Source organism: Equus przewalskii, chromosome 23 (genome assembly GCF_037783145.1).
Source record: "Equus przewalskii isolate Varuska chromosome 23, EquPr2, whole genome shotgun sequence".
Classification (NCBI taxonomy): domain Eukaryota; kingdom Metazoa; phylum Chordata; class Mammalia; order Perissodactyla; family Equidae; genus Equus; species Equus przewalskii.
This window is the reverse complement of record NC_091853.1, coordinates 22,859,683-22,885,956: the sequence shown is the minus strand read 5'-3', so window position 1 is coordinate 22,885,956 and position 26,274 is coordinate 22,859,683. Positions and strand designations below refer to the sequence as shown.

The window sequence follows — 26,274 nt, the reverse complement described above, 5'->3', positions numbered from 1 at the left end:
GGCCTGTCCAAACACATTCCTTTCGCCTTTCACTGGAGAAAATGATCACGGCCAAGGTGGGTTTCTCACAGCCTTCCCTCCCACGGTCTGTGCAGAAACAAGGAGTGGTGCAGCTGTGAACCCAAGGAGCTTGTCCATCATTGTATTCCCAGTTCCTGGCACCCTGTATCTGTTCAATAAACAATTGGTCAACAAATAATAGGTCACCTGTTTTCAAAATTGTTTGTGTCCCGGGTGGCTGTGCCTTTGGCATAGATCCAGGAAATCTGAGTTCACAAACTCTTGCTCAGACAAATGCTGCTGACTGAGCCACAGTGCCCTGTGACGTCAGCTGAGTTACCGTCAGTACTCAGGATGAAGGGAAGGTGCTTTCCATCAGCTGCTCCTGGTCAGCCATTCAGGGGAGGAGGCCATGGGAGGAAGCGCTTAGGACAGACTCCTGGGCCCTCTCCTATGTCAAGGGCCCTCAAGGAGAGATTCCAAATGTGCTCACTCCCTGTGAGAGACAATTCTCGCGAGCACTAATATGCTTTTGAGTGTCCCGGGGGACACTGTAACCGCTAAGTAGAACAGATCTGATGTTGTTTAAGTGATTCCATGATTACAGTCATTTCTCCCTAATACCTTGACACCTTGAAGTGTGACATTGAGGAGTTTGTGTCATCCAACAGCCTGGCCAGAAGCAGCAATAGTTTCTGCAACATGAGACAATATTGAATTCTTTTTGAGCGTAAACTCCTATCTCCTCAAGGCTAAATATTGACTTTACACTTCAGGGGTGTATCTTTTTTCCAAATGCAGTTTTGTTCCTCTCTGGCTTTCAAGTAGTAGGTACCCAATTGCTTCTGATGATGTGGAGAAGAGGCTCCCTGAGAAGAAAGGGACCCTTGCAATTCCAAGCGCTGCAAAAGGAGAAGATGCCAAAGGACGGCCAATTTTCTTTTTTTTTTTAAAGATTTTATTTTTTCCTTTTTCTCCCCAAAGCCCCCCGGTACATAGTTGTGTATTCTTCGTTGTGGGTTCTTCTAGTTGTGGCATGTGGGATGCTGCCTCAGCGTGGTCTGATGAGCAGTGCCATGTCCGCACCCAGGATTCGAACCAACGAAACACTGGGCTGCCTGCAGCGAAGCGCACGAACTTAACCACTCGGCCACGGGGCCAGCCCCAAGGACGGCCAATTTTCTAATTACCCAGGAGCCTGTCCTGACTGCTCCACACAAGAGATACTATTAGAATTTCAGAAATGGCATCTTTTGTGTTCTGTCAACAGCTTTGATAAAGCCCTCTCCACATTCTCTAAAAATAGAGGTCTTTTTCTGTCAAATGAGACCACAAGTAGCTTGAGGGCTCTCCCTGTCAGTTTCCTTTCACGTTCCCCACCCCTGCTCAGCTCAGGGCCTGGCTTGGGGGCAAGCTCACAGCACAAAAGGCCCTCTCCACCGCTTGCATTTCTGCAGTAGGCTTTTCATCTACTTCTGTCTGTGGAGGGGACTTCAGAGCTGACCCTCCTACTCACACGATGTCGGCCTTTGCTGGTAGGTGAGGTGGGGAAGGGAAAGCAAGGTGGGGACACAGTGTTAACAATTCACCGTCACTCTGCTCATCTCCTCAGGGTGAGATGACACACAAATGCCTCATTAGCTTCACTGCTTCCAGTCCGGGGAGGGAACAGCCTATTTTCACTTTCCAGGTTCTTGGGAAACAAAACTGACCATTGACAACTCCTCATAATTCCTCAGTCTAATTCAGCTCTATTTTATTTGTCCTAGTCCTCTATTTTAAACATTTTTGATTCACAGCCACAAATAATCACCAAAATTCACAAGTGAAATCTCCCCAGAAAACCAAAAGTGAAGCAGAGACTATTTCTTCTCTGCATACAATCTGATTTTCCTTAACTCACTCTGACTTTTGAGGGTATTGGGTAGATGTTTGTTTTTGTGATTGTTCTAATCAATTCGGTATTATCTCACTTTATAATTTTACTTAAAATTATCTGGAAACAGCAATAGAAATATGTTTAGTCTCAGTTTGCCTGCTAGTTATCACTAGACAGGTGCTAGACCCGTAGATGTGATCTGTAAGGAAGACAATCACCAAACTCAATTCATCAAGTTTCAATCTTTAACCAGACCTAAATAATAAACAAAGAGGACAATTACTGCCCCACAAACGTGACTGTGCAGGACAGAACTGCTCTGGGAGAGATGAGCAAGCAAGCAGGAGGATGAGTGAAAAAATACAGGCAGAAAAATGTTTTGTAACTGTAGCAGATTTGTAAACAGTAAATTTACGACATTCAGCATTCTTCATTAGAATTTGGAAATTAATGGCTCCAGGTCTGGGTGTGTTATTTAAGGAGAAAAACAAGACTCGTTCTGTTTAAATCCCAATTATATTTAAAAATTAAACTGCTCATAGAATGGGAACTTTAGACTGGGAGATACACAGGATAATGAACTGGCCCCAGCCAAGCCAATGAAATACACAACCCTTTGTGTTAAAGGTCTTTGTGTTCTTGGGCAAGAAATGGAAAGGAAGACCATAACCTCCCGGAGTGCTGTTGGTAAGAAATCTAAGCCAGTTCACCAGACTTTTGCAGTTCTCAGTATATCCCACCATACTTTTAATGTTGGCGACTGATAAAGGCTAAATCTAAGCGTGCATTATAGAAAGAAGACGGCTGGGTGTTTGGTTGAGCAACACATTATGATTATTACCAGGAGCAAAGCAAACGCACAAACCCCAAATAACTTCCTTGTCCTCTACACACCCTCCCACGAGCAACCTTTGGTGTGTCTAAGAATTCCACTGGAGACCCCTTATTTAGAAACCTACTTAGGAGCGATCTAGGTCCTAAGGTAACAGTGAATCTCATTTCTCCACTGCTCACTCTTGCACTGTCCAACTCTATAGGCAGTAGCCACACGAGGCTATTTAAACTTAACTGAAATAAAAGAAAATAAAGCATTCGGTCATGCTAGCCATATTTTAGATACTCGATAGCTGGATGTGGCTAGTGGCTGTACTGGATAGCACAGACTTAGAACATTTCCATCATCACGGACAGTTCTATTGGACAGTGCTGCATAGAATCTACATACCAGGCGGCAGGTCATCTTATTTTCAATATACTGCAGGCAGACATTGGCATAGAAAGATCAAGTAACCTAACCCACGGTCCATGGCAAGTGAGTCTTATAAATAGAACTTAAACTGACATCTCTGGAACTTTGGTCTGAGGAACTTGTCTTGTTGGATTGTTCTTCTCTGAACCTTATCTTAATGTGAAACATGACTTATAGCCTCCAGTTACAAATTACCTGCCACCTTGGTTGGTTTGAGCCTGAAAGCTCATATCACAAGATTTCTTAGTTTAAGCTGGAATACAAGAGTACTTCAATTTCTAAAAAATCAATATGCTATCGCTATCACCACTGTAGCTTTAGAAAATATTTTCAAAATTTTCTTTGTACATTTGTCTTTAAATATTTTAATTAAATAGGATTTACAGCACTATAGTAGACAGAAATTCCATTCTGTTCAGGTCAACATTAAGTTACTTTGTTATTACTCAATGTACCCAAATTGAGTATGAGGGAAGATAGCTTAAATCTGTGTTCAGTGGCAGAGAAAAGGTAACGTTTATTTTGAATAAATAAAATGCTAAGATTAAGAACTGATCTAACACTGTGAAAAATACTAGGGGAATAACAATAATAGTAGTAGTAATAATAGCAGACACCTATCTATCTGCTTACTATGTGCTGGACACCTTCTAACTGCTTTACATACATTAATTCTGTATCAAGACACTTAATCTTCACACCTACCCCATGATGCACTATTACGCTTCCTGATTTTAGGAATAAGGGAACTGTGGCATAGAGAGATGAAGTAGCTTGTTCAAGGTCACAAAGTTAGAGATAGGATTTGGACCCGGGCAGTGTGCCTCCAGAGGTTCGTAGCCACCAGATTATACTGCAAAGTCACTAAACCCTGAGAAAAATTAGTCCTGTCTTCCTAGAATCAATCAGCCAGCGCCCTTTAAAATATCCATATTTCTCAATTCAGGAAACATGCTCACTCACAATCAGGATGCGTATCTTCCTTTTCGGCATCCTTCCTTGAGTATTTCTTTTTCTTTCCACTCATTAGTGCAGTGTTGAAATTATAAAGTTTCCCCTCAACTCAAATAACTGTTTAACAGTTGATGCCAAAAATGCAGTAGATACTATACCAAACACAAAATCAGAGCATTTCAAAGCTGGATCTGGTGCACACAATGAAATAAAATAGCCTTCTTGGTTTCATAGCTATTTGGATTTGTTTTTATTCATTAATTCCTTTCCAAATTTGTGCCAGGGGTCCTTTAGCACATCAAACCAAAGAGTTTATAACTACGGCAATCAAAAGCCTGTCTTTTAACAACATAATATTTGGGAAGGTCTCAAAGAGAATCAGAGGAATTGGTGGCTTACAAGATTTGCTTCTTTTCTGGAGAATTCTGCCTTGAAACAGTACCAGAAACCTGAAATCGACAGTATAAAATTTCATTCTGAAAACAGCAACTTAAAAAAAAAAAAAGATTTTTCCCAATTTAAGAACCTTTTTTTGGTTTTTAGTTTTTCAGTCACCTAATCACAAAACTCTAGCCTGGAGTCAAGAGATTCAGTCTAATTCAGTCATTTTATAGACAAGCAAATTAAAGTCTACAGAGATGAAGCGACTTGTGCCAGGTCACACAGCTAATTCATCAGAGCGAAAAAGGGAACCCAGGCTTTCTGCTTCAGCTCTCCTTACACTTGGTAAAAGGGCAAAGGTCCCGCACACGCCCTCCACCTGCCTCTGGCAGTTCCCCCTAAGGGTTATGTTCCCAGATGCTGTCGTGACTGCACACATCTACACTGGATACAACTGGGCCACACTTAAAGGGATGTCATCCAGTGAACATGGAGATTCACACATGTTTTGTGACAATGCTCTGGCCGTTGGACATAGGATGTGTTGTGCTGGGACAACAGCTCACGGAGCCAAGCCATCTTAGAGGGACCTGAGTTCAATCACTTCTCACTCCTAGAGGCCACATAACAAGAAAAAAAAAACCCCACTCATTTTTTTCCTTAAACTCCATCCTTCCTTTGAGCCAATGTCATCTTTAAAGAGAAAAAGGCAAAACACAAGTGGAGAAATTGAGAGATTTATTTAAAAAGGAAACTTTCAGGGAATATACGCTGCTTCATCCTGGGAGCTGCTCCCAGCCCAACTGCCCATGTCACCAGTACCTGCAATCCTGGGACGCCTGATGTTGAGAAATCATGAGCCCACAGAACTGAATGTCCCAGATCAAGAAAGAATAGTTAAATTGTATACAGTATACTGAGTTAAGACATGAAAGTATATTTTTATTATATTTTATAATGGTTTCCAACCTGCATTGAAATTGAAAAAAAGGAGTTTTCTGGCTAACCAGAAAACTTCTATTCCCTGAGCATCCCAACTAATTGAGGTTGTGTTTATATCTTTATTGTTCTTTCTAGACAATCAAGTCTAACATTACGTAACTTGCCAAGAAGAAACCAAATCAATCAAAGGAAAAGATGTGCCCTCCCAACTTAAAACATTAATCAGATATTAAATGTGAGTGATTTTTTCACTTTTAGGAACAATATAAAAAGTATATTATACACAATCACACACATATTAGACAAAACAATTAATCTCCAATCTAAGTAACTGTTAGCTGCTCTTCGGGTCAATTAAATACTAAAACAATAAATTAAGATTGCTTTAGCATAGAAGAGATAGGTAAGTAGTGGAAATAATACAGAATATTTTAATTCTGCTAGACTGCATGCTCTCATAATCCAGAAGACCGGATGCTTCCAGGAACACTTTCAGGTCCACCTCCGAGAGGACTCAGTGTCTACTACCAAGGGTAAACCCTGCACCCAACGCGTCAGAATTTCCCAGAGCCTGGCTCAGAACTAGAGGTCTGTGCCAGCTAAGCTAGCAAGTGATGTATTTTGGTAGAGAAGCAACCAAATTTACTAATTCAATGATCCCAATACAGGACTTATCTTAAAAGAAAAAGGCTCAGCAACAGAAAAAACAATAATAAAAGAATAAAATGTTAAATATGAGATAAAAGTCTCGGTTTAAGAAGGGACAAGGAAAAAAAATCTTTCTGGCTAGGAACCCAATTATTTCTCAGACTAAATTTAAAAAAATTTTCCACAATATTACCTTACAGAAGCCAATGAATAAATGGACTCCACGTTATAACTTTCATATCTTAATCCATATAAAAAAGCACATTATTTTTGCCAATTTGATCAGTTCCTGTCAAGTCCGCAGTGCACTCCTCACGTGGCTAAAACCGAGTGTAGGCATTGCGTTGCTGCTGCTGCTGTAATGGCTGCTGGGCTTGCTGCTGCTGTAGACGGATTTGCTGGGAATAAGGGTCTTCCAGGGATTTTACGAATATGGTAGTTCTGGGACCAGTCTTCCACACGATGCCATTGGCATCTTTCACTGAAGACTCCACCGTAATGTTGTGTGTTCCAAGGATAGCAAAGTTCAATAGAAACTGAGTACTGAAGTAATCATTATGAGGCTCAACCCTCTGCTCCATCTCGTTGGTCATATTGTCAATGGGTATCTGGAATGAAAGAACAGTTAAATAACAATAACTAACATTTATTGAGTGCTTACTGGGAGCTACGCTCTGTTCTAAGTGCTTATTTAATCCTTGCAAACAACCAAGAGGTAGGCACTATTATTATCCCTGCTTTACAGATGAGGAAACTGAGGCAGAGAGGTTAAGTAATTTCTCCAAGGTCACACAGCAAATGAGTAGTGGAGCTGGAATCTGAACCCAGGGAGGCTACCTCCAGAGCCGACACCATTAATCATGAAGTGACACCACCTCCTCACTCTCCTTGAGCAGAATGAGCTCCCAGAGCCTTTCTCAACCCCTTCGTATGTCGGCTTTTCTTCCTGGTGAAGGAGTTCAGGACACGCCCCAGATATGCTCCTTTGGCAAACTGATTATTCTGAGCTAAAAGCACTTGAGAAACAACTGATGAAGGAAGGGCTCCCTGACCTGCCTCTTTTTACCTAAAACAGGCCATAAAACTTCCCGTGAGAAAGGGAGTCTCTTGCACCAGGAAGAGAAGAACATCCGTATCATCAGAGGCTGGGAACTGATGCTGCAATGGATCTGCACAAACCTATGAGAATAACCCTTCCCCTCCTGCAGTGTCCCTCCGCGCCCCATCACACCTCCTAGTCACTGCCCCCCAATTTACTGCCCCAACGCAAACCTCTTTATCTTGTCATTTCGTCACAGATTTCTCATTTCTGTGTCTAAAAGGTACATGAGCTTTCTGCTCTGGCCATTTCTTCGGGTCTTCATTCTCTTGTGAGACCCTCCTATACACGCAAAATTCCATTAAAACTTGTATGCTTTTCTCCTGTTCATCTGCCCTGACGTCAGTTTGATCTTAGGCTCAGTTAGAGACGCTAAGAGAGCAGACCAAGCATTTTCCTCCCCTACACCTGCTTACACGACCCTCACCACAGTTCCCACTTTCTTTAGTCTGTGAAGAGAGAAGCTGAAGAAACAGGATGCAACCACCTGTTTCAGGGAGTTTGAAATCTGACTGAAAAAGAACAAGACTGAGTAAATATAAGTTAGGTTTTCCCCCTGGCTGGTCTGGTTTTACATTACTTAAGGAATGCAGTGACTCTTCCCTCCTTTAACAAATTAACTTCCAAACTTGGACACTGTCCACTTAACAGCCAGCGCCTTGTTCACACTGGCAGTATGACACATCACAAAACACAGGTTTCTGGGCTCGTTCATTCACTGAGCCAGGCACTGTGCTTCTGTCCTCCAAAGAACAGAACACCTGCTGGTGCACCTTACAGGTACCCAGGATGAAGAATGTCAAGAGAGACACGTTTTGAGAACATATAAAGGTAACCGTAATGAACAGTTGACCAGATTGCTCTAGGCTTATGTGCATTTCTGTTGTATAATTAATTATATAAATGTGCCCTAAAGCTGTGTCACAATAAGCAGTTGTCATGAGGACAGTTTTCCAGAGACATTTATCTGTGACGTTAATGAAATGAAGTCACCAACCAACTCAAGATCTTAGAATTACTTATAGGTCCTTTTTTGTTTTTTGTTTGCACATTCAACTTTCGTAGGGTTTTATTTCCCTGAAGAATATGCCTACCAAATAAAAACTTCCTTAAAAGGACCAGCGATAGGCCTAGGGAACCTGAGCATTCTGAATGGATGATGCATTTTAAGTTGCAAACTCGCTGCACATAACGTTACAAAGCAATCATGTACTACCTGGCTTACTATGTCAGCTTCCCGACTTTAATCAACGCTTCGAGAGAGGGGAAGTCAACAAGCAAAAGACCAGTACTGCTCGGTTACAATGTTTTTCTCTTAACAGTAGAAATCTTTACATACAAGGAACAAACAGAATCATGGTTACTGTTCTTTTAAACTCAAAGTGAGGAGAGAGCTGCAGACAGGGATAAGTTAACTACATAAATTCTCACTGCGATCTATGACAAGAGAGATCACCCAAATATAATTAGCTCTACTCCAAATACAGTAAATGATTTTTTTTCCATCATTCACCAAAATATTTACTGAGTGGCTGCATAAGGCACCATGCTTTGTGTCATGGAAGTCGAAGAGAGGGAGAGAAGAGAACGAAGGTTGAGCCTTATCAGAGAGTGGGGAGAGTGCCAGAGAGAGTGAAAAAAGCAATCATGGCTTAAACCAGACCTTCCCTTGGCTTTTTGGCCTAAAACCACCAAAGAGAACAAAATGCTGTCTTTTTATATCTGATACACCTTTCTTTGCTAAGGACCTCAGTTGAAGTAGGCCCCCAATAAACCTGGAGACAATCAATTTGGGCATTTGAACAACTCTGTGCATACCACTGTGTACTTGTTTCCTTGCCCCATTCACTGAGAATAAACCACTAAGGAACTGGAAAGAGATGCCTAAGGAAAGGAACATTCTACACGCGGAACATTGGGATTTCATGGGCACACATTCAGAATCTTAGCTTTGGCTAACAAAATAAGCATGATTTTGGTTAACCTACCTCAGGATTTCTCAAAGAAGCAAATTCCTAGGTTTACAACCTCCAGAAAAGACTTTACGTTATCTGACCACTGAATGTCAACGCTATATACTTTTTTCTTTTTTAAAAAGTGTTAAAATTTACTTAAATTATAGAAAAATAAGTAGATGTGTGCTTTTGGGGGGCAGGGGCATTAAGGAGACATTCCCCACTCCTGAAGTTTCCCTCCATGTGGAGAGACCTTTCACCAGATGAACAGTACTGGTCTCCAGGGGAGGAGGTGAATCCTACTGACTGGTAAGTTTCAGGTGGGAACTGGGCACGGGAAGCTAAGCACCTTCTCTCTCCCTTCTTCTCTGGCCATCAGGGTGCTCTGCCATCGGTGTTACAGGGGCAGACTCTTGTGTGTGCTGGCTGAGGGCAGGTGGGAAAATTCCATTCAGAGTACAAGGCTAGGAAGTCCTTGCCGTCAGACATAGGTCTGCCCGCAGCTCTAATCGTGATCTCTGTCTGCCTGCAAGCTTTGTCTACCAACTGCTTCAGGCAGGGAAGAGGGAAGCACTGGTTATCAGCCCCCTCAAACTCCAACATGTACTTTTAACTTACGTCCATCTGATCCCTTGGGAAGTATAAATGCCATGTGCTTAACCGCGAAAAGCTCGAAAACCTTATCAATGAGTTGATAAAATCTGCATAGCAATTCTGCCTCTTTTCTAAATTACCTTGTAGTCTTGTCCGGATTTACTCTGCAGAGTGGAAGACACATTCAGACAGACAGACTGAATTTTGCGGAAGAGTCCTGGTTTAGATCCATGCTGAACCACTCCCTCTACCTTTAGCGCCAGCTGCTGGTTATTCTGGACAGCGATGGGCTCTGCAGGGTTCCGGGGGGATGGTGACAGAGCAAGCTAGAACACCAATGTTAAAATAAATGCTAACAACTGAGAACAAGCTTGCTTCCAACAAACATGTCTTTGATAATCACTGGTTACAGGTTAACATGTTATACAACCCCCCTCCCTAACCCCAATCTAATGACCTGACTGTGCTGGGACAACCAGACAGCTGTACCCTTAAAGTCAAGGGTTCCTTTTCCTTAATGCCTCCTTTTAAATACCACTGGGTTTTTTACTCCAAACCCCAGTTCTGTTTGAGGGTAACAGAGGATTAGAGAATAGTGAAGGCACTGTTCTTTCAATTTCTGTTAGTGGGGCATTTCTTCAACAACGAACCAATTCTAGTAGGGAAATGCACTACGTAAATTTTCACATCCAGCTGCTAGCTCTTTGGTCTCAGGTAATTTTAAATAGACTAAATTCAAATACAAATGAACTTAAAATTCTAAGATTACATACACAATCAAGTCACCATGGTATAAAAGCCAATTTTCACAAATGAACTAAATGACATTTTTAACCTCTCATTTGAGTAGTTTTTCTTTAAAACATATTTAAAATCCCAAATACATTCCAATTACGGAAAGCTTAAGTCTCGCTAAATTAAAAGATGGAAGAAATTGGGTAATTTTGATAACGTTGTTGAGTCACTGAACTAATCAACCCTGGACACATCCTATGTTAGGACTTCTCATCTAGATAATCAATTTTCCTTATGATTCAGATCATTTTGAAATGGAATGTTCTGTTATTTGCAATCAAAAGCATTTGAATGGATGCAAAAGGGCACTGAAGACATTCATTGACAGGGATAATCCAGGAAATCTCACAGAAATAGCAATTTTCCTCCTTTCCCAACAATTCCATTCTTTGAATCAAAAACAGCTTTTGAATTTTGAATGGCTTAAATATTTTAAAATACTAAAGCTATTCGCTGGCCAGCTCTTCAAAACTTGTTATGCAGAGAGAAAAGTGCTTTGGAGGTAGGACTGGTGATGTTTTGGACCTGCTTCATTCTAAGACAGGTGTGAACAGGCTGATCAGACATGGACTTAGCTCAAGACCCTTGTAGGCTACTATGAGCAAAATCACTCAACTTATTCTTGGCGACAAGGGGAAAACTCCAGGCACCCAAATGCCTGCCTCACTGCATTTGGCACTGACAGGTAAGAAGGGAGAGGGTTTAACTCCCAAATCCCATCCCTTCACCAAACCACTTGATGACGGGAGGAAAAGCTTACAACTAAAGGGTCTAAGTTTTATCAAATCAGAAGGTAAGATCCTGAGGCAGAGCTATGCTCCACGTAATCCTCCAAAGATAACCGGGTTTTCCATCTCTAGTAACCTTAGTGTTCTTCCTCTATTACCTTGATGCTGGTAGACTGTAGTTTCTGGAAAAAATATCTCTGAAATGAAAGAGGAACTTTCAGCAAAGCAATGATGGCATTGCAGAGGCATGCTGTATGCTGGGGAGAGAAAAAGAAACTACATCAAATGAAAATAAACTTCCAAGTTTCATCAACAAATGGTACTTTCAGGAAGAAGTTTAAAAACTACAAGTGCTCATATGATTATTACAGAAGTACACAACAATCAGGAAATAGGCGTAACACCCAGGAATTGTGTACATTTGCCAAATCATTTGTGTCAAAGAGTACAGTTACAGATCTTTATTTTGAATATTCAATAAAAAGTAAATGACAGAAGGGAGAAAATCCACATTCCTCAAGGCCAAGCAATATGCAAAATTTGTATTTCTACAGAGCTTAGAGCTACTAGACATATTATTCTACAATTACATTAGACACTGAATTACAGAGTAACTATCATATGGCAAAGTATGATAAAGAGCATGGTAAAGAAGCCAGAGCAGCAGACCAATGTTTGAGGCCTGACACCAAATCCCAAGTGGAACCTTGGCTATGAGCTGCCTCATTTTTCCATCCCATCTCTGCTAGGTGGCTTCCTTGTTCCTACGGCCATGGGTCCCCAGAGAGTGAGCAATGGCGGAAACTTACTGGAATTCAGATTAAGGATGACTATATGGTCCTGTTCTATGGAATTCTCAAACTTTAATAGAATACCTTATTTCTAAAATCTACTTCACAAATTTAACTGTTTTTTGAAAACCCCAGCATAACTGCAGAGAAACAGAAACACTACAATGAATCCTTCGAGTCTTAGTGAAAAGGGTCATAGAACCAGAATTTTTAAGAGTTCAAAGATATTTTATTTTTTTAAAACCACTTTACTGAGGTATGACTGATATACAAAAAGCTGTACATATTTACTGTATACAACCTGATGAGTTTGGAGATAAGTATGCTCCTGTGAGACCATCGAAGATATTGTAAAGATCACTCAGTCCAATCTTCAATTTTGCTGATGTCACAGGTCACTGAGACAGGTGATAGAACAAACTGGGACTAGAATCTGGGTTGTCTGAACCTTATTTCAGTGATTTTGTTCTATTTCACCAATTATTTGCAAACTTAATAGGAAAAAGATATATTAAAGCTCCATCAGAATATCTATAACTTTGGGTGAACCAGAACCATGCCGCTTGGTCTACCATCCCCTCCTCAGACTCCTCCCCTCTCAGTGGCCCCCAGAGCACCACAGGGTGAAAACCATTGCACTATACAGTACGCTGCCTGTCCTTCTAAGCTCCTGCCTCCAAGCAGGTGGACCTAGTTGCCCATGCTGTAAACATTTTTAAAAAGTTGGGCAGAAGAATCCACTCCTCATTGGTTTCAGGCTATTGAACACTTTGTGCCTCACAGACTCATAATAAAAATGCCAGGTCTATTACTTGAGATAACCACACACAGACTTAAAGACATTGGTTCTACTTCTTCAGGTTTAACTGCCAAAACAGCACTATTCATCTTCCTGCAATGAGGAATCTGGGAAGCATTTGCAGGAACATCCTGCTTGTGATGGCACCTTTGATGCCACAGAGGTGTTTAAGGAGAGAACCATCTTTAATGATGGACGTAAAGGACTCCAAGTGACCTCAGGCTGTTCCCTGGGCAAAAAAGCACCATTCTCCCTTTTAAAAGTGGGGGCCAGCCCTGTGGCCAAGTTTGCAAGCTCCGCTTCGGCGGCCCAGGGTTTTGCTACTTCGGATCCTGGGTGTGGACATGGCACGGCTCATCAATGTTGAGGTGGCATCCCACATGCCACAACTAGAAGGGCCCACAACTAAAAATATACAACTATGTATTGGGGGGCTTTGGGGAGAAAAAGGAAAAATAAAATCTTTAAAAAAAAAAAGAGTAGATGGATATTTTGCACTTACCCACTGGGAAAGGGTGGACTGCCTCTGAGGCCATTAGCCCCTGGGCACATCTCCACAGGTATGCTAGTGGGTTACTATTAAAATAAGAGTCTGGAGATGTGAAATCACATATCATGGCTAGAAAACCAGCAGAACTAGCACATTACCCCGACTCTCTTCACTGCCAAGTCCAATAGATACTTTTCAGCCATTATACTAATTTGACCCTTACCTTGGATTACTGCAGAAGTCTGTAACTACTCTTCCTTCCTCTAATTTTGTGTCCTCCAAGCCATTACCTGCTCTGCTTCTATATAACAATAATGTACAATCTTAACTACTTCTCTCCTCCATCCATTTAAAATTCCTAAAAGGTTCTCCAGTGCCTACAGGATAAAGTCCAAATTTCATAATACGGTGTTCAAAGGCTTTTGTCATCTGGCCTCAGCCTAGCTCTCTAGTCTCATCTTTCCGGTCCCTAGCCTGTCCATTACGCTGCAGCACAAACAAACTGTCCCCAGAAGACACTCTGCTACTTCATGCCTCTGCTTCCGAACATACTGTTCTCTGCCTGAAATTCCCTACCCCTCCTTGTCTGCCTGCAAAACTCATACGCAAAGACATCTTCTCCCTGACTTGCACCCTCACTCTATTTTCCCTATCCTTTGACATGAATTACTTTCTCTTTTGTGCCACAACCTAGCTTGTGCAGAGCTCTATTACTGCACATATACTGTACTTTGTTTATTTGTTTACATAATCTTTCTTTCTTATTAGAATATGGACAACTTGAAGGAAGATCTGGTGCTTTGTCATTTTTCTATTCCTAGGATCCAAGAAATACTTGCTGAACTGAATTTGGGGCTCAGAAAGTATCAAATCTATGAAATATAATTTGCAAAAGGAGAAGAAGGGAATTAACATTTATTAACCACCCCTTATATATCAGGCCAGGCACTGTTCTAGGCAATAGGCATTATTTCATTTAAACTTCACAGTAACCCTATAAGGTAGATATTTTTTCCATATCATAGAAAAGGACGTTAAGTAATTTGTCTAAAATCTGCTGAGTGGCAAAGGCAGAATTTGAACCTGGGGCTCTTTTCTCTGTACGTGTCTCCCACTGCACAGAAACTTCCCATTCTCTCCATTATATTCAGTGGATTCAACTCCATCAAACCTGAGTTACTGTTTGGCATCTATTTAATTTCTTAGGGTGGAGCTTAGAGGGCTATGAAAATAATTTAATCAGTGTCTCACACAGATGTATGCATTTCCTTCAAAGATAATCTTTACAATCTCCCTTAGCAACCAATCTCAGTGTCCAACAGCTACCTGTGACAACTCAATTCAGCAAATACGTATTGAGGATCTCATGTGGAAAGTGGTATGTGAAGGAAAGCATCTGTCCTTAAAATCTCGTTTAATCCCTTAATGACACAGCCTGCCAGTTTCTTCTAAAACACTTGATAAAGGGTGAGTACAGCATGGAAAGAGCAGGAGCCAGAAGAGAGCTGGAAACTGGCATCTCATGTGAGGGCAGGGCAAGAGAAACTCTCCAAGGTGTAAAGCTCAAAGACTGGGTGTTACGGACTGAATGTGTGTCCTCCCTAAATTCATATGTTGAAGCCCTAACTCCCAATGTGCTGGTATTTGGAGTGGGGCCTTGGGAGGTCATTAGGGTTAGATGAGGTCATGAGGATGGCACTCCCACGATGGGATTAGTGTCATTCTAAGAAGAGGAAGAAAGACCAGAGCTCTCTTTCTCTCCACAGGAGGACACAGCGAGCAGGTGGCTGGATGAAAGCCAACAAGAGGGTGCTCCCCAGGAACCAAACTGGCTGGCACTTGATCCTGGACTTTCCAGCCTCCAGAACTAGGAGAAACAAACGTCTGTTGTTTAAGCCACCCAGTGTATGGTATTTTTTATAGGAGTCCTAGGGAAATGGCCAGACAAGGAGGCAAAAATCTGGGCCAGAGTGTGTCCATCTGTCAGACTGGGAAGTCAGGGGAGAAGACTGTGCCAAAGGCAGCAGAGCTTCAGCAGGCTAATGGCGGACGAGTATACTAAAAGACACCAATGGCGTCACCTGTCAGAAAGCAAGCCCAGTTCGTCCTGTTTCAATTGGCCAGTTCTTCTCAGCTTTGGTGGCATGATAGACTCACCCTGGAGCTTTTAAAAATACTAATGCCTAGGCCTCAACTGCAGAGATTCAGAGTTAATTGGTCTGGGGAGGTATCTGGATACGACGTACAGTAGTCCCCCACTTACCTGTGGTTTCTCTTTCTGCGGTTTCAGTTATCCATGGTCAATCACAGTCAGAAAATATTAATGGGAAATTCCAGAGACAAACAATTCATAAGTTTTAAACTGCATGCTGTTCTAACTAGCATGATGAAATCTCGTGCCACCCCACTCTGGTCTCACCCAGGATGTGAATCATCCCTTTGTCCAACATATCCATGGTGTATACACTACCTGCCCATTAGTCATTTAGTAGATGTCTTGGTTATTAGATCATGGTATCCCAGTGCTTGTGTTCAAGTAACCCTTATTTTACTTACTAGTGGCCCCGGAGCACAAAAGTAGTGATGCTGGCAATTTGGACATGCCAAAGAGAAGCGGTAACGAGCTTCCTTTAAGTGAAAACGTGAAAGTACCCAACTTAATAAAAAAAGAAAAAAAATCATATGTTGAAGTTGCTAAGATCTACGGTAACTTTGATTCCAGTACATTGTTATAATTGTTCTATTTTATTACTAGTTATTGATGTGAATCTGCCTAATTTGTAAATTAAACTCTATCATGGGTATGTACGTATAGGAAAAAACATAGTGCATACAGGGTTCGGTACTAGCTGCAGTTTCAGGCGTCCACAAGGGTCTTGTAATGCATCCCCTGTGGATAAAGGGGACTACTGTATTTTTAAATCTCCCTAACTGATTCTAATATGTAGCCAGGGAGAACTACTCAACTTCAGTTAAATTGTTAAAAAAGAAAAGAAAAGTTTTATCTGCATCCCGGTAGAGCAGATTTGACCTGTTAACGTGACTATGTTGCAGCTACGAATGTTCTAAGTGCTTTCACGGATTATCTCATTTTATCCTCACAACAATGCTACCAGGTAGGCACTATATTAACTCTGTTACAAAACAGGCAGAGGAAACAGGCACAGTAATTTGTTGAAGTTACACAGTTAGCATGTACCACAGATGGATAAAAACCCACTTCCACATAATAAAAACTCAATAAGACAAGCGACACTTACCATGTAAGAAACAGGGGTATACTTCCGATTGAGTGATTCCACCTCCTCCAAGACATGATTGTATACAGACATCATTCTTCTCTCATATTCGCTATCAGCATGGGCTGCTCCGGTAGATCCATATTCCTGGAAACTGAAGTCAAAATCAATATCAATTAATCAACAAAAATAGTAACTATTTTAATGTCTAAATACTTTCCACACATTCCATTTAATCCTTAAAATAATGAAGTAGGCACTGTTATTTCCATTTTACAGATGAGGAAACTGAGGCTTCTAGAGCCTCATAAACTTGTCTTCAGACACATAACCAGTAAGTGACAAGCTGAAATTCAAACCCAGACATGACTTCCAAGTATTCATGTCAAGCACTTTGGCTTTTAGGTAGTATAAAGTGTTTAAATCTTGTCCCTGCCATGAGGTGAAAGAGACATATGATAATAAAGCCAGCAGATAAGTGCCAAATAACCAGTAAAGATATTCAAATAATAGATCAGAATATGGAGGGAGCCGAGGAGTATCTTAGACGAGGTCAGTCTTGAAACAGTCACTAGACAACTAGGATAGACAAGATCTGGAGAGAAGGAAAGTATGGAGGGCATTCACGCCTGGAGAAATGGCATGAATCTAAAGCATGGAGATGAAATGCACAGGAATGTCAGGGGAGAGCTAGCATATGGAGATGTGGAAAGAGTTTTACCTAGATTTCCTTCTTTTTCCTCTACTGCCTCAAACCCAAAGATTATTTCTGAAAGTATTTCTAAGTGAGAAAAGAAGGCAAAACTCCTGCATTCTAACTAAACTTCAAGAGGGCTATTTGAAAATGCAGTATAGGTAACAACTACGTTGGGCATAACACTGTTCTTATTATTCCCTTCTCATCCTTTTAATGCTACTACGTGCAAGGCACTTCAGCCAGGTACTTTACACAGGCTATTGCATTTAACCATCACAACCACTCTATGAGACAGGCATCATTATTTACCTATAGTTTATACATCTGTGGCTTAATGAGATGAAATAACATGGATTTATTCACACAGCTAAGAGTGAGTGATAAGGGATTTGTGTTTATATCTGCCTGGTTCCAAAGCTTTGTTCCCTGTTCTGTACTCTATTTTTTTATTTTTTGCTGGGAAAGATTTGCCATGACCTAACATCTGTTGCCAATCTTCCTCTCTCTTTTTTTCCCTTCCCAAAGCCTCAGTACATAGTTGTATATTCTAGTTGTAAGTTGTTCTAGTTATTCCATGTGAGCTGCCACCACAGCACGGCTACTGACAGATAAGCGGTGTGGTTCTGTCCCTGGGAACTGAACCTGGGCGCCAGGGCAGAGTGCACCAAACTTTAACTGCTAGGCCATCAGGGCTGGCTCTGTAGTCTATTTTAAGTTTCCTTAAGACAAAAACTAAACCTCATTTATATAATGGACTTTAAGGAAAACCATACCACACAAATAAAGCATAATAAGTTAAAGTCTTTCACAAAGCGACCTGCTAATAAAAGGGTCTAAATTAAGAATACACTCCTCTGCCTTCTACAAAAGGCAATATTCCCTTACTTACTTTAAAAATAAACTTTGTTGAGAGGTAAGTTATAAAATCACAAAAATGCACCCAATTGAAATACCCCTTTTTATTTAATCCCCACTTCTGGCCCCAGGCAACCACTGACTTGCTTTCCAACACTATAAATGAAGTTTATGTTTCCTAATATTTCATATAAACAGTCACACTATGTGTACTATTTTGCATCTGGTTTCCTTCACAGCAGAGCGTTTTTGAGAGTCATTCATGTTTTGCATATATCAATAGGTCACTCATCTTTATTGCTATTCCATTTTATGGACATACTACAATTTATTTATCCATTTGCCTGTTGAGAGACACTTGGCTCTTTCCAATTTCTGTTATTAAAATGAAGCTGCTAAGAAAATTTGTGTACAAGTCTCTATGGAAATATGTTTTCATTTCTCTTGGCTAAATAAGTTAGAACAGAATTGGTGGTGATATGCTAAGCATATGTTTAACTTTATTAAAAAATAGCCAAACAGTTTTCCAAAGTGGCTGACACATTTTGCATTCCCAAGAATGTGTGAATTCAAGCTCCTCCACATCCTCACTAATACCTGGTGTTGGAGGTCTTTTTAATTTCAGCTACTCTAGTGGACTTAGCTGTATCTCATTGTGAATTTAATCTGCATTTCTCTGATGCCTAATGATGTTAAGCATCTTTCATGTGCTTACTGGATATTAATATATCTTATTTTTTGAAGTGTCTGTTCAAATCTCTTGTCAACTCTTAAAAATTGTGATCTTCAGTTGTATAGTTTTCTTAATATTTTAAACGCAAGTCCTTTGATAGATTATGTTTCAGTTTTTTTCCTGTGACCTATCTTTTCACTTTCTTAATGGTTTCTTTCAAAGAGCAGAATTGTAAAAATTTAAATCCAATTAAGCAAATTTTTCTCTTATGGTATCTGCTGTTAGTGTTCTAAGAAATCTTTGCTGACGTCAAGGTCATAAAGATTTTTCTCCAATGTAGTCTTCTAGAAAGTTTGGCATTTAATTTTTTATGGTTTTGTCTATGAAACATTTGGAATTAATTTTTGTGCATGATGTGACCTAAGGTCAAGATCCATTTTTCCCCCCATATAGATACCTAGTTGTTCTAGCATAATCTGTTGAAAAGGCTATCCTTTCCCCCATTGAATTATTGTAGCATCTTTGTCAAAAATCAAGTGATCACCACACATGTGAGTGTCTATTTTGGACTCTCCATTCAACCCTCAAGCCAACAGCAAATTGTCTTAATTACTGTAGCTTTACACTAAGTCTTGAAATCTTTAGTAAGTCCTCCACTTTAGATTTTCTCCTTTATTCTGCAGTATGGTGAATTAGACTAATTAGCTTTCAAATGTTAAACCTAGCATTCCTGGGATAAAGCCTACTTGGTCTTAATGTATTATCCTTTTGTATATTGCTGGATTCAATTTCTACATGTTTTCTTAAAGATTTTTATGTCTATGTTCATGAAGAATATTTGAAATTTTTTCCTGTTCACCTAAGTTATCACACTTATTGGCACAAAGCTATTACTCCTTTAATCTATTTTAATGTCTATGAGATTTGTATTAATACCATTTCATTTCTGATATTGGTAATTTGTGTTTTTTCCTTGCTCAAATAGCTCAAGATAGCTCAAATAGCTAGTGTTATCAATTTTATTATTTTTTCAAAGAACCAGCTTTTGGTTTAATTCATTTTCTTTACTGTTTATTTCTAATTTACTGATTAGCACTCTTTATTATTTCTTGTCTTCTAACGACTTTGAGTTTAATTTGATCTTTCTTTTCCTAGCTTTATATGGTAGAAACTTAGATTATTGATTTTAAACTTTCTTTTATATATAATATATATATTATAACATTTAAAGCTATAAATTACCCTCTAAGCTCTGCTTTAGCTGCATCTCACAAGTTTTGATATGTGGTATTCTCATTTTCATTCAGTTTAACATATTTTCTAATTACCCTTGTAATTTCTTGACCAATTGGATTGTTTAGAAGTCGTTTAATTTCTAAACATTTGAAGATTTTCCAGAGATCACTTTGCTACTCTTTTCTAATTTAATTCTGTCAGATAACATGTTCTACATGATTTCAATGCTTTTACATTTATTGAGATCCGTTTTATAACCCAGTGTATGGTTTATCTTGGTAAATGTTCCAAGTGCATTTGAAAAGAATGTGTATACTGCTGCTGGTAGTGTATAGATGTCAATTAGGTCAGGTTGGCTGGTAGTGTTGCTCATGTCTTCTATATTTTAAGGAATTTTCTGCAAGTTGTTCTGTCAATTATTCAGAGTGAAGTGTTGAAAACTCCAACTATAATTATGAACTTCTTTCTCTTTCCAGTTCTGCTGGTTTTTGTTTCATATATTTGGAGGATCTGTCACAAAGTACATAAATGTTTAGGATTCTGTCTTCTCAATGAATTGATCCCTTTATCATAATGACATGCACCTCTTTATCAAGTCTTTGTCTTGAAGTCCACTTTGTATGATATCATTTATGGTCACTACAGCTTTTAGGGTTTGCATGATATATCATTTTCCATACTTTTACTTACTTTTAATTTATCTGTGTCTCTGTGTTTAAAATGGGTTACTTGTGGTAAGCATATAGTTGGGTTTCACTTTTTTATCCAGTGTCAGATAATCTCTGACTTAACTTAGAGTAAGACCATCTACATTCATTGTAATAATTGGTATGGCTGGGTTTAAGTCTATCATATACTGTGATTTTTTTCTACTTTCTGCATCTGTTGACCATTTCGTTTTTTTCCTCTTCCTCTGTCTTCTTTGGGATTAACTGAGCTTTTTTTAAAGCATTCCATTTTATCTCCTAGACTGACTTGTTTTATATTTTAGTGGTTGCTCTAGAGTTTATTCATCTTTACTTTATCACAAGTTATCTTCAAATAAACAACTTCATATAAAATGTAAGAATCTTACAACTGTACTAATTCCATCCCTACCTCCATCATTTGTCTTATTTCATACATTTTACTTCTATGTCTTATAAACTCCCAAATGCACTGCTATTATTTTTGTTCTAAAGGATCAGTATCTTTTTTGAAAAATAAAAAATGAGAAAAGTTTTTTTATATTTACTCACATATTTACCATTTCTAGTGCTTGTTCACTGTTTTGTGGATCTAAATGTACATCTCAAATAACTTTTCTTCAGCCTGAAGAAGTTCCTTTAACATTTCATGTAATGCAGGTCTGCTGATGATAAATTTTCTTAGATTTTGTCTGGCAATGTCTTTATTTTGTCTTAATTATTGAAGGATACTTTTACTGAATATAGAATAACTACATTAACATTTTTTCTTTCAGGATTTTAAAGATGTTACTTCAGTTGTCTTCTGCTTGCATTACTTCTAATGAGAAGTTAGTGGAAATTCTTATCTTTCTCTCCTTCGATGTACTCTATCTTCTTTCTCTGGTTGCTTTAAATTTTTCGCTTTATCACTGGTTTTCAGCAATTTGATTATAATGTGTGCCTTGCTATGGTTTTCTTTAATTTTATCCTACTTGGAGTTCATTAAGCTTCTCAGATTTGTGGGTTTATATTTTTAATTAAACATGAAAAATTTCCAGCCACTTAAATATTTTTCTGTCCCTTGTTCCCCTCCTTCTAAGATTTCCAGTTACACGGATATTAGTACAAATGACACTGACCCACAGGCCAATTTTGACTCTGTTCAGTTTTTCAGCTTTTTTCTTTCACTGTCCAATTTAAATAATTTCTACTGCTATGTCTTCAAGTTCACTGATATTTTGTTTTGCAGTATCTAATCTACTGTTAAACACAACCTAATCAATCTTGAATCCTATATTCACCAAAATTATCTTTCAGGTAAGATGTGAAACCATACATCTCCTAGAAGAAAATACAGGCAGTACACTCTTTGACATCAGTCTTAGAAGGATCTTTTTGGATACCATGTCTACTAGAGCAAGGGAAACAAAAGAAAAAATAAACTAATGAGACTTCATCAGACTAAAGAGCTTCTGCAAGGCAAAGGAAACCAGGAACAAAATGAAAAGACAACCCACCAACTGGGAGAAAATATTTGCAAATCACATATCTGACAAGGGGTTAATCTCCAAAATATATAAAGAACTCACATAACTCAACAACAAAAAAACAAACAACCCCATCAAAAAAATAGGCAGAGGATCTGAACTGACATTTTTTCACAGAAGATATACTGATGGCCAATAGGCACATGAAAAGGTGTTCAACATCACTAATCACCAGAGTAATGCAAATTGTAACTACACTAAGATATCACCTTACACCCATTAGAATGGCTATAATTACCAAGACAAAAAACAACAAATGTTGGAGAGGATGTGGAGAAAAGGGAACCCTCATACACTGCTGGTAGGAATGCAAACTTGTGCAGCCACAATGGAAAACAGTATGGAGATTTCTCAAAAAATTAAAACTAGAAATACCATATGACCCAGCTATCCCACTACTGAGTATTTATCCACAGAATCTGAAGTCAACAATTCAGAGACTTATGCACCCCTATGTTCACTGTAGCATTATTCACAATAGTCAAGATGTGGAAGCAACCCAAGCGTCCATCAACTGATGAATGGATAAAGAAGATGTGGCATATATATATAATGGAATACTTCTCAGCCATAAAAAAAAGACAAAATCATCCCATTCACAACAACATGGATGGATCTTGCGGGTATTATATTAAGTGAAATAAGCCAGACAAGGACAAACACCGTATAATTTCACTCATATGTGCAAGATAAACTAACACATGGACAAAGAGAACAGATTAATGGTTACCAGGGAGAGGGGGTTGGGTGGGTAAGCATACGGGGTAAATGGAAACATTTACATGGTGACTGATGAATAATAATGTACAACTGAAATTTCACAATGTTATTAACTATTATGACGTCAATTAAAAAAAGTTAAAAAATATCCTTCAAAAATAAAAGCAAAATCAAGATACTGTATTTTTCAGCTCTAGAAGTTCCATTTGGTTCTTTTTACATCTTTAGTTTTTTGCCTCATTATCCTATCTTTAAAATTTTTGAAAATACTAATTGTAGCTGTTTTAAAGTTTGAGTTTGCTAAATTACATTGTCTGTCACTTATGAGTCTTTTTTCTAATTGACTGAATTTTCTCTTGGTTATTTGTCACATTTCCCTGCTTCCTCTCACGTCTAGTAATTTTTTTTTTTGCTGAGGAAGATTAGCCCTGATCTAACATCTGTGCCAATCTTCCTCCATTTTATATGTGGGTCACCACCTCAGCATGGCTGACGAGTGGTATAGGTCTGTACCCAGGATCTGAACCCGTGAACCTGGGCCACTGAAGCAGAGTGTGCTGAACTTAGCCACTACACCATTGGGTCGGCCCCCTCATGTCTAGTAATTCTTGAGCGTCTGCTACAATTGTGGATCTTACACTGTTGAGTTTTTGGATTTGATGTCTTTAAAGAATGTTAGATTTTGTTTTGGTAGACAGTCAAGCTGCTTCTGCATAGACCTAAATCTTTCAAGGATTACTTAAGCTTTGTTAGGCCAGGTCTAGAGCAGTCTTTACATTAGGGCTGCTTTAGCCCTACTACTACTAAGGTGGTGTGACTCTTCTGAATGCCCTAGGTGTCCAACAAGGTCTCTACAGTATGGCTGGTTGGAACTCAAACATTCCTCAGCCCCGTGTGAGCTCTGGAATTTTTCAGCTTATAGCTTCCTGGTAATTATTCTTTCCCTAGTAGTTGTTTTCTTGCCCAGCCTGTGGGGTTTCACCATATATCATGTGCAGCTTAGCATTCAGCCAAAGACTCACAGCCTATGCAGATTTCTAGAGCTCTTTCTGTGAGGGGTTCTCCTCTCCTGTACTCAGCCCTACAAATTCTAGCTTCCTCTGGTTCTGTGAACCCTGATCTCTACCTCTTCAACTAAGCAAGACTACCACATTCTGTGTTGGTTATTCCTCCCTGAGAGGCAGTCTAAAAAAGTGCCTCCAGGCAGAGGAAAGCAAACTGTTATAGGGGTTACCTTATTTGTGTTGCTTCTCTGAGGGATTACATTCCTAAGCTGCCTACTGTCCAGTGTCCGAAAACAGTTAAACTTATACTTAAATTTATATGCTTATCCAGGTTTCTAGTTGTTTACAACAGAAGGAAAAGTCCTGTATTAGAATGTCTTCGAGGCCAGAAGCTGTTGCCTTATTTTTCAGGCAACAGAAATAAATGTTAAGTGCAAAGGAATCACAACAGAGTGAATAAGAAGCTAGAAAAGATAAATGTGATGGACAAGCATCTCAAAATATTTTTTCTTGATAATCCTGAAAAGTTGGTATGAGGTAGATAATAACATTCATAATTATAAACATCTACCCCATCCTATCCCACATTTATTGATACTGGCTCAGGCACTATATTAGTTGCTAGAGATACAAAGTTGAGTAAGATAAAGTCTCTTCTCCCCAAAAATCTGCTAGGCTATGAAGCAGATACACAGATTTTTGTAAAAACTATAGTGAAATATCAACATCACGCTTCATTCTCTTGAGGTTCTTTTTAGCAGCAGGTCCTTCTTTACTTCTAAGGCATAAAATATATAGTATCAAGAACGTAAGTTTTAGAGGGAATCTATTCTGTGCAATTGTACACAATTGCAAATGAAATCCAAAGAACCCTCCTTCAAGGTACAAGCTTTCTATTCCACTTTTTCATTGCTACGAAGGGCAAAGGCTGGGGGAATGGTTTTGGGGGATGAAAGGGGATGGAGAAGAGTGAAGACAGGTGGTAGAAAGGGGAGAGAGAGTAGCATGCATAAGCTGACTAGATAACTCCCTGCACCCCATCCCTCCTGACAATGTGCCTAGTTCTCTGCTAAAAAGTCAATCAAGAAAAACACTAATTTCTCTTACGTCAACCAACAGTACAATGATATTTGTATGCTAAAAGGTAAAATTGAGTATGGCACAATTAGAAATGGTGTGAGCCTGGAAGTGTCAATTAAATGGCAAAGATTGTGAAAAATATGGAAGTTTAAGAATATTTTGAAATTTACAAAGGAGGACTTTGTTTAAAAAAAAAACGCTAGAAGTCTGAGGGGGAAATGAACACAGATGAGAAAAGGATAAGTAAAAATTAGTATTTCTTAAAAATATGAAAATGGATTGGATCAGTTGGGAGAAAAATAGCCAAGTGGCCTAGTCTGAGAGTAGGCAGCACTTTAAAACACAAGGCAAGGATTTTGGTATTGCTGTGTAAAGGAATGGTAGGTCAATGCTTTAGGATAGAGAAAATTAAAATGCTTTGTTAATTATATTCTCTTTGAGGAAACTGATGTTGGAATCACAGGCCTTAATAGATAGGGAATTATAACTGAAATTCCCAGTTGAAAATGCATATACCAAAACAGAATACTATAATGGGATAAAACATGGATCATTCTTTAATAAAAACATTTTAAATAATTAATTAGTTAATGGGAGAGAGGAGATGAATCTTAATAAAGCAAGAAGAAGAATATCTTTTTGTTTGGGAAACCAAAGAATAAAAATTTCAAGTTTAAGTTTAATTATATTAATAACTCAATTTTCACATCAAAGTTTAGCTATAATATACAAGAAGAAAATCTTCAAATTCAAAGAACTTCTTCTCAGTTATTTTTCCAAGTCAATGTTTTGAAAACATGAGGCAGGAGGTAAGCAAACAATGGAGTCAGAAAATCCTAGTTTTATCACTAGCTACATGCTGGAGAAGCTCTTCCTCGCTGTTTCTGCTTCCATAATACCTCTTCCAAAATACTGTGGTGATGATCAGGTAAGATTACACATTTGAAAGTATTCTGTAATGTAAACTGTTTAAATACCTTGCTGATTCTGGATCCAAAATCAGGGCTTCTATTGTGTGAGATATCAGTAAACAGCTCTGCTGCTGTCTGGATTAATGTTAAGGTTACACATGAAAAGAGAGAAATCTATAGGCTTTATTCCATCTGAATATTAAATAAGTCAAGATCAGGATCGCATTTTTAGTGAAGGTAACCATATATTATCGACTCAAATAGTCTAGAGTTTGTTTTTTTCCGTTTGGCTATATGTTGTCTGTAACAGTGATTCTCAAACTCTGTTCCAGGAAGGGTA

The 26,274-nt window shown here is 39.0% G+C and overlaps 1 protein-coding gene and 1 long non-coding RNA gene across 3 annotated transcripts in view; one reads left to right on the top strand and one right to left on the bottom strand.

Annotated features, from left to right (window-relative positions):
• Positions 1-1,384: 1,384 nt before the first annotated feature.
• LOC139078903 (uncharacterized) lies at positions 1,385-23,069 on the top strand. 2 transcript variants are annotated; one of them, XR_011532091.1, is made up of 3 exons: positions 1,385-1,535; positions 7,129-7,983; positions 21,990-23,069. It is a non-coding gene; the product is annotated as an uncharacterized lncRNA (long non-coding RNA). The 2 variants fall into 2 exon arrangements; XR_011532092.1 differs by lacking the exon at positions 21,990-23,069 and adding an exon at positions 15,071-15,982.
• Positions 5,185-26,274, bottom strand: part of INTS7 (integrator complex subunit 7) — a 90,918-nt gene continuing 69,828 nt past the window's right edge. Inside the window, exons 16-20 of the mRNA XM_008521699.2 lie at positions 26,001-26,069; positions 16,565-16,697; positions 11,383-11,481; positions 9,842-10,027; positions 5,185-6,661 (exon numbers count right to left, since the gene is read on the bottom strand). Of these exons, the coding sequence (XP_008519921.2) occupies positions 6,374-6,661; positions 9,842-10,027; positions 11,383-11,481; positions 16,565-16,697; positions 26,001-26,069 (775 nt within the window). The 3' untranslated portion in view covers positions 5,185-6,373. The remainder of the gene's footprint in view (positions 6,662-9,841; positions 10,028-11,382; positions 11,482-16,564; positions 16,698-26,000; positions 26,070-26,274) is intronic.